Source organism: Haemaphysalis longicornis, unplaced genomic scaffold, assembly GCF_048455015.1.
Source record: "Haemaphysalis longicornis isolate Haplotype H1 unplaced genomic scaffold, Haemaphysalis longicornis Haplotype H1 scaffold_3, whole genome shotgun sequence".
NCBI lineage: Eukaryota > Metazoa > Arthropoda > Arachnida > Ixodida > Ixodidae > Haemaphysalis > Haemaphysalis longicornis.
In genome coordinates, this window is record NW_027526335.1 from 67754605 (window position 1) to 67763605 (window position 9001).

At 45.3% G+C, this 9001-nt stretch overlaps 2 protein-coding genes across 2 annotated transcripts in view; one reads left to right on the forward strand and one right to left on the reverse strand.

Annotated features, from left to right (window-relative positions):
- The window catches only part of LOC144174579 (spartin-like), a 34966-nt gene extending 31795 nt beyond the window's left edge, over positions 1–3171 (forward strand). The window contains exon 12 of the mRNA XM_077703352.1: positions 2939–3171. Within this exon, the coding sequence (XP_077559478.1) occupies positions 2939–3034 (96 nt within the window). The 3' untranslated portion in view covers positions 3035–3171. The remainder of the gene's footprint in view (positions 1–2938) is intronic.
- Positions 3172–5972: 2801 nt separating this feature from the next.
- On the reverse strand, positions 5973–6771 carry LOC144174580 (uncharacterized). Its single transcript, XM_077703353.1, has one exon. It carries the CDS (start codon positions 6534–6536, stop codon positions 6186–6188), a length of 351 nt encoding a protein of 116 aa, XP_077559479.1. The 5' UTR covers positions 6537–6771; the 3' UTR covers positions 5973–6185.
- Between the last annotated feature and the right edge of the window lie 2230 nt (positions 6772–9001).

Consider the following 9001-nt stretch of genomic DNA (forward strand, 5'->3'; position numbering starts at 1 on the left):
TTGGCATCTATGAACGGATGCCGCAGGAAAACTTGATAAGGAGGCAAGCAGGATTTTTTGTTCACCCCACCGTGCATTTACTCTGCCAAAGGCGGTTGCTTGACAGCACAACGTACATGTAGTAGAAACCCCCACTTCTCGGCTCGCTATCTGAAAATGTTCGAAAAGGGAAAGTGCAGTAGCTTGCCGGCACGATGTTCTAATAGAAATAACTTATCGCGTACGGGGGAGAGGGAAGAGGGCTCACTATCTTCCGAGGGGCGTCAAGCAAGGGCAGTTGTGGTTATCACGCGAGTGCAAACGGCACACGCGAACTAAAGGGTGCCTATTCTTTCATTTTGTGTCGAAGTTAGGGGAAAGCAGGAAGCGCACTGCGTGAGATGGTTTATTCCTTCTTTTTTTTTTTTTTTCTTTCTTGCGACCCTAAAACGATGCCCCAGCTGTGCCGGTCGATCGGCAGACCCTCCAAAAACCGCAATATGAACGGTATTGTGCTTCGGGCAACCACGTTTTAAGCAGTATGCTTATGCGTTGAGTTCTGTGGGAGACGCACCGGTGGTCACAAAACCCCACTCAACATCGGGCCCCGCACTCTAAGCGGTTACATTGTAAATGCTCTACACTGTAGTTTGAATATCAAGTATTCACCTTGGACTGCAATTTAGAATGGTCAGTACTATTGTTGCCTGTGCCAGCACCTTTGAGTACTCTGTAGGATAGTGGTCTAATTCTGACAAATGGTCAAGGTCATCCTCAGGCCACTTGTTACTGTCGAACCTTGTTATAACGAAGTAGTATCGGGACAGCAAATTACTTTGTTATAACCAATATTCGTTGTAACAGTAGAGGTAAAAATCGGCTGTAACAAATCAGCAATCTGGCTCGCACAAAAATACTTGATACAAAAATGCATTTTTTGAGGCTTTGAACCCACTATACGCAAGGTAACCCTTACCTTTCTCCTTGTTGCATTTCGAGATCAATGAACTGGAACATGAGTGCGTGAAATTACAGCAGAACAGAGTTCACTTGACAAAACAGGACTGCATCCTTATTTATTCGATGAAGGGTGTGATCTTTGTCTGGTGGCTCTTCACAGCACTGAGCTGCATGAAGTTTCCCACAGTGTCCACGAACAAAACGGCCTTTATGCTTACGCAGTTTCGGACTACGGGGGTTTTTTCCAATTCGCTTCTCAGCGTCCTGGTCAAATATTTCTTCGTTATATCCGATATCGCGCTGCTCTCGCGGTTTCAGTTTAGTTATAAAAGAATAAGTGTCATTGAAATAAAGCGTGACCAACCAAAGTTTGTATTTAGTTCGCTGTAGCCGATAATTCACAATATCAGTGTTCATTATAATGAGGTTCAACTGTAGTTCCTATTGGACTAACTAACTAGTCCAACATGGACTAATCCAACATAGACAGCTCCTAGTTGTTCTATGTAGAATCTGCAAACCAAAAACGGGCTAATAGGCGCTTCAAAAAACACCAGAAAACCTCCAGCAAGGAGAAGTTTAACCCCTTTTTAGAAGAAAATGCGGTTAAAAATAAATTTTACATTGAATCTGCAAACCAGAAACAAGCTGAAAAGGTACTTTGAAAAACATTAGGAGAATATGCTTCTACCCCTCACAATTTCGATTGTGTTTCGCTGTGGTGTTGATGGATGGCATAGGTGTGAACAGAAGCTGAGGACATGCAGGTAGATGTGGATTTTTTGTGGTTAGCCATTTGCAGCATGTGGTTAGCCATTTGCAGCAACTCTTGCTAAGAGTTTAAACTCTGATTTTAGAGGTACGGGCTTTGAAAATTGTTCCCCATAATTACTGTCTTTAAAAGCTCTTGTATGTGTCGTTTATCACGGTTAACTAAAAAGAAAAGAGGGTGGTGTGGATGAGTATATTTTGTCAAGATCATCAAGAGTAGGCATAGGGGCCAGGTACTTGAGACGGTTACGGGTTTCCTGTTTGAAATAACGATGTACAAAAAAAAAAAACAATTTACTGCAGCTTCGCTGCCTCCCCTGCCTGTTTTTTTCTTGTGCTTCCTCCGAGCAATGTCAGTGTACCTGCTCTGCCTGCTCGGTGTTCTCCAGTGGTTCTTCTCCTCTCTTCTAAATGTTACGTAATCTAGAAACTGGTGAATGCTGTGTTCATTGACCTCTTGGAAATTGTTCTAATACCACATCGCTCTTACCTTATCGAATTCCCCCCAAAAATTCAAACGTACGTGGCTATTAAACTTATTACACCTTTTGTACAACTAACGGGTGTGGGCCCTATGCGCCAGAGGCATTGGTGCTGGTTGGATTGTCCTCGGAGACATTCAGGCCTTTTGCAACGTGATAAAAATGTTAAGCTTTGGTGTGGACCAACTGAAAAAACAAGAAAGTATTAGCCTGGTGCATATATCTCGGCAAGCCGCTGTAGTAAAACTGTTTTCTGGAGCAAGCTTTGAGCAGAAGCAAAGCATGGGCCGTCGATATTTTTTCACTTCCTAATCACGCAATCATGCAAAAGTGGTGCTATCCTGCAAAATGTATGTAGTGATCACATAAATGAATTTGATGTGGGCATACTATATGTCTTGGCCTTGTGCTGTTCAGTGCCATTGGTTTAAGAAAAATTACTGACTTAAAAAGTAAACACAAATGACAAAAGTATAATACCCTACTCTTTTTTTTCACGTGCTTGTGGTTAATGGGGCCAAACCTTTTATGGTATCATTTCCAGGAAACATGCAACTAGGAAGTCCCACTTTGCAAGAAGGGGGGTCCTTAGTGTAAGCAGACGCTGTCGCTTTTTTTTTTTTCTTTTTCAGTGACAGGCACTGTGTAGTGGCACTTAGATGTGAAACATGGTGGTCTTTCTTTTGTTCTCTGCATTTTTTCTAATGACCGAGGAAAGAAATAATTGGTGGCGTTTCTTTTTCCAGGTTTATAGAGCAAAAGAACGGCTTGATGAAGAACTCAAACATCAGCAGGAACAAGAAAGGAAAAAACAGCAGCGTCGGCAAGCCGACAATACATAATAGTAGCTCTGATATCGTTAGCAGCATTGTACAGATTCACATAGTATTAGCAAATTAAATTGCATAACAGTGTCGCTATTTTCTTTCGATTTTTACTGCTTTGATTAAAGCGTTGCAAGGCTCGCTATTGCGAGAAATTTTGTGTTTACTTTCTATGCACTTACCACATGCACTGCATGTGAGGGAGAGCAGTGGAGTGGGATGTCACCACCTTGTTTATACAGGGCTGTAGTTATTAAAGCTCGATCTTTGGTCACCCCAACGAGACATTGCTTCGGTTGTTGATGTTGGTCGAAAGTGCTTATTCCTCGGTTGCTTATGCACTAAGTAAATGATGGGGAGCAAAAAACCATAACTAAAAACATGGGGGGGGGGAGCAGCCTGCCACATTCACATGAAAACATTTGACTCGCGTACAATCAGTGAAGTGGCTTACACACTTTCAGGATGACTGTCACTTGCTTCAAAGTGCTCATGAAATAAAATTCTCTTTCCGCTCGGAAAGCATTATGTGCGAACTCACCAGTATTGGGGTACATGTCAAATACAGAAGACTTTAGCAATTTTCTTTTAATTTATATGGCTAAACTTTGCAATTGCCTAGGCTCGTCAAATAAAGGCACGCGTTTGCAGATTTCATAACGCTGTGCTAAATTGTTTTCAACAACTTGCACTCCTCCCTGTATGCATTGGACTCGGGGTCACACCTAAGAAAAAATAGTGTATGCGACAATTTCCTGGTGGTCGGCAAGTTTGCATAGACATTTAACACCACAAGATGCTTTGCTCGTTGTGCCTTGAATTTATGGCTTATTTACTTGTTTGCAAATAATTCACTAGTGTGGAAAGGACACCTTCAAATCTGTGGGAGAATAATGCGTACATGGCTCAACCACAGCACTGAGGTTATGTGCGTTATGAGTTGGGTGTTTGACGAAGCATCCTAAGCTTAAAGTTATTTTCTATCGTCTAAAAGCAATTTGCCTTGAAAGCATGTGGGCACTCCCCGCCCTTTTGTTTTTTTCGTTTCTTTTCGTTCACTTTGAGCATAAGCAATTCTTACAGTCGATAGTGGCGCTGTGTCCTAAGCACTTCTCGTGTTGCCTTGTTGAAACTTGCCCACTTTTTTAAGCTTTAAGTAAGATACGTTTATTTTTAGCTCAACTGCATCAACATTCTCTGTGCCAATGTGTTGCATTTCTCCTAAGCACGCCATTGAAAATCTTTTTTTTTTCTTGGCACACATAGAAAGTACATTGCATGTGCTCACATACATCGAATTCGAGGAAGGAATACCCTTGTATGTGTCACCTGGGGAGAGGTAACAGTGGCAGAAGTAATGATCAGAGTGTAGTCGGTTTTTTATGGGCGTTGCTGTTTTGCCGTGAACCAATAAAGATGTACTGTACTTGGTATTAAACGAATGTGGTGCAGGATCAAAAAATTTTTTGATTGTGTGTGTGTGCACACGTTTTATTTTATGACAGTGATGTTACATGCTGCAAATGAGCGTATAAGGGACCAAGACGTATTCTAATGGCAACTATTCATGGATCTGTCGGCAAGCACAGCGTTTTTGCATACGTGTGTGCTCGCACCCCCGCCGCCACATGTGAGAAAATGCATCTTTCTTATGGACCCTGCAGCAAACGTCTAGCAAGTGCCGCCAGATCTCCCCCTTCCCTGGCAACCAAGCATCATGCCAGTTTTACAACTTGTGGTGGGAGCAGTCCATCTCGATAGTTGCCCAACCAGCCAAACCACTTCCGTTCACTGACTAGCCAGCGTCATTGCTCCATTCTGTGCATACCAACCTATTCTCTGCGGAATGGCAGTATTGCTCTCAAACAGGCGTTCTACCTGCACAAAGTCCAAACCTTCCCCCTCCCCTCTGAGCTATGGGAGGACTTGGCGACCAGCAGTCAAGTGGAGGACTAGCTTCTTTTCGTGTCCCGGGCCAAGATTGCCCGAACATTCTATTGATCCCTCGACTAAGGGAACACTCTTGCGAAACAGCTGAAGAAATGGCTATGTATCAGTTACTATTTGGGGTATCGTCCAGACGTATTTTTTGCTTTGGTGGGGTTTCGTCTACACGCAGTCATTGCTAGACACATCAATAAAATCTAATTATTGCAAGTGTATAATGTCATTACGCCACTCTGGCTAGTCAGAGAGCAGAAGCGGTTCGGCCGGTTGCGTAGAAATGTAAAAACCACTATGCTCACCCCCAATGCACCGCCTTTCCTTTTCCTTTCTTTCGAACCAAAACAAACAGTCGTGACATTGGGTTGCCCGGTAAGGGGGATATTTGCGGCACTTGCTTGCGGTTGCCGACCATGCTTGTGACGCCGCAGTCTGGCCGCTAGCGAGTCACAATAAAATGTGAAAAGAAAAAAAATCCCGCAGCAGCTGACTGAAAAGCAGACGAACATCTGTCGTAATGACGCAGTTTCGGTTTCGACAACAGCTGTTCGAGGTAGAGGGCGCCACGCATGGCCGAAGCGCTGGAAAGTATTTGTGATGGCCGCCAACTGAAAAATAAGCAATGGCCGATGCCAGACTCGCAAAGGTCGAGGAATACGTCTTGCCGTGAGTTTTTGCTTTGCATAATCTTCGGTAATTACGAGTGCGCCGAAGATAAACCGTTTGCGACATGGAGGACGACGGTGCGTCACCGAGTACGTCGAAGAGTGCGTCGACCAGTGCGCCTTGTTCAGCGGCTGGCAAAAAGGCGGACGATGCCCAAGCCGACAGCGTCAACTGCAACGCCGAGTGCCTCAAGAGCTCTTTGCTAACGGAAGTGCTCAACAAAAAGAAAATGGCGCTGATGCACTCGCCTGACGTTAAGAGGTTCCTTCAGGAGCAGCAGCGGCAAAAACTGAGACCGAACACGTCGGGAAATTCGTGAAGTGCCCGCCCCCTTCTTGCTTCTCTGTAAACCGCGCACTGTTATTTTGGGCATTCATACTCGCGTCGTTTTTAGAAGATTGATCTCACACCTGTTGTGTTTTAGCGTTTTTTATTACCTCGACATATAATCGACGCAGCGGTCGTGGCCAATGCGACAAGACTTTGCAGCTGTACAGCACGCACCACCAAAAAATAATTGTGCACGAACGTTCAGAAAATGTACAGTAAAGGAAAATGACTAAGGCTTCACGTTTTGTAGAGAGTTTTTCACCCTTTCTATCTCGTTGTGCAAATCGTCCCTAACCGACTTTAGGTGTTCAGTCTTTTTCTGGAGCACTTCTGCGAGACCGGCGATTTTGTCGCTCATCTCCATGAAATGCTTCACCTTGAGGAAAGCCGCGTCGGCCGTCATGGGTCCGTCGCCGTCGTCCGCGGACGCCGCTGCGCCGTCAGCGACCGCTTCGAGGTTGCTGCCGTCTGGCAGGAGCGCAAACACGACGTCTTCGGAAGCGTTGTTCAGATCTTCCTGGATCGCCTCGAACGTAGGAGGAGTCGGTCTCGTCGGGAGCGGAGGTTTCCTCCGAAACATCGCGCCGCCCACTGGCCGGGCGCAACGAGCTCCCTTCTACAGATGCGAACAGCGAGTACTAGGGCGTCCTGTGAGTATGCTTCGCCTCCACGCTCGCGGCTGGAGGCACAAAATGATTGCAGCACAGCAGGGCACGGAAGTTCGGCGTGAAGCAACACCTGCCAACTCAACGAGACGTGCACACACGTTCAACACGCTCGGTGATCCGCCGCTCAGTGTTGTCTGCACCGAATCCTGACCGAGCAGAACACCGCTAGAGTAGAGCTTCGTCGCGGCGTCACGCTGCGGCGCCAGCGTCCTTTAGCGTGGCGCCAGCTCCAAACTCCACTTAGCACGCATTCTATTAATCGGGTCGTATTTGCAGCGATCATTTAACGCAACAAGCAGGGAACACGATTTGTAATGGTTGTGGTAATCCTTTTAACAGCGGAGCTGTTCGAGCGCTGGCCTTGCTGGCAGGCTCTGCTGGTATTGCGTTACGCTCTCGCTGAGAGCTAAAAGCTTTGTCGCGAAAAAATCAGTTCCTAGTGTAGAAAAATTCACAAAAAAGCGTCCTAGGGCCTTCATATTTTGAGATAAAGACGGCTTACACGTCTCCTGAAGGAATGTCCTCCCAGGCATGCATTTGTGCTTACAGGTGAAGCCGACTTGAGAAAGCACAGTGTAAGCTGGCTTTCCCACACTACATGTTGCGCAGTGAAGCATAGCCATTTATGGGGGGTAGGGGGAAGGGTATGGATACAAAACACGGCTCTAAACAGGGCCGTAGCCAGAAATTTTCTTGCGGGGGGGGGGGGGGGGGTATGGATTTTGGGAAGGGGTAGTTTTGCTGAAAGCAACAGTAAGTATTGCTTACGTGCTGCCTGGAAAAGGTTTCGGGTGGGGTTCGAACCTCCAAACCCCCCCTCTGGTTGCGGCCCTGGCTCTAACTCATGTTTTATTGAAAGTGTCCCGAAACCAATTATATGACAATAAGCCAATAACGCGATTCTACCATTACGCCTAGTTTAATTTACTTCTCTAATTAGTTAGTTTACAGTGAAGTTGTAAACGTTACAAAATTACTATCTGCTGTCAATACATGACGGAGGAAGCACATCCATAAAACGGCTGTAAGTGTTGTTTAATAGGAACTATCCGAAAATACATAATACGAAAATTAGAAACTCTAACAACACGCACAGGAAAGAAGTCGATGCTAAACGGAATCTTCGTAAAAAAAAAAAAACACAGCTGCGCCGTTTCAGCAGATTTTAACACTGGGTGGAACTGTGTTTACCTTTTTTTTATTTTCCTGCTGAACTCGCGCGTTCGATGAGAACTATCGTGGAACCAGTAATATGAAAATTGGCCTCTGAGACGTCTCTGTCGTTACTTGGGCTTTTATTTACTCGTCGTAATTTGTGGAGTTGTAAGCGATTTGCTGTCAACGCATGAGCTTCCGTAGGATGTGTGTGGCTGCAAAAAGTAGCTGTAACTCGTTTTTTGTCGGGACTTTCCGAAACAAAATGTATAACGTTGGACTGTTCAAACGACCTCATAACCGTGAAACTATCAATGAAGCCGCCTGTGCTGAGTCATTCCAGCCGCAACGCAATGCCACCGCGGAACCAGGATAAAACAGTAGTACATATAATTTCCTTCGCAAGAAAAGTATCTCCAGTTTTTGACCATTTTTCTTGAAAATTTTATACTCTATAAACTTTTCTGATGAACTTTCAAAGAGCTGATTTTAGCGTAGATCGAACAAGGACCTTGATTTTTAGTAGTACTTCCATCATCCATGTATCATCTCGCAATGATTTGAAGCGCAAAAAAAAAAAAAAAACACGGATGAAGAACATACAGTCAAACCCGTTTATAGCGAACTGCAATATGCCCCGCGATTAGTTCGATATATCCAATAGTTCGATATAGCCGAACCCGCCTATAACGAACTTATCGTTACAAGTTCGCAATCCGCGGGAGCCCCCCTTCTCCTCCTCAACTCCACCGTCCCTGCATACAAAAATGAACACAGTAAAGTAGCCATTACCATATTCAAAATCATCCATTTGTTGCAAGTAATAAAGCTACTTTCCGCCTTAACTGCCTACTTTGCAAAAAAAGTGGTGATTTTTGTTTTCGCTTTCGTTTTGGTGGCTTCAACTAGCATAGCATTCTCTACACGAAACATTGGTTGCACCAGTTCGAGTCCGCGTCCACCAAAATCCAAGAAGCATTGGCGGAGCACATCGACTGCCGAAAGCGCTTCATTATAAGCGTCGGACGGCTTTCACTCGCGACATCATCGGGAACGTTGGCGAGCTTTTCCCGGAACAGTCATTTTTTTCCCTTTTTTCCCCCCACAGTTCACCGATGCTGGTGTCTTGGTCCGGGTTCGCTGAGTGGGCGGGTTCCGTCGTGAGTCCCGCGCGTCGGAAACAGTTACGGAAAGTGTCGGGCGTCACGTCGCTCCGTGCAAG

Excerpts from the sequence above, each read along its gene's own strand:
- LOC144174580 (XM_077703353.1), bottom strand. The coding sequence starts at position 6,536 with ATGTTTCGGAGGAAACCTCCGCTCCCGACGAGACCGACTCCTCCTACG.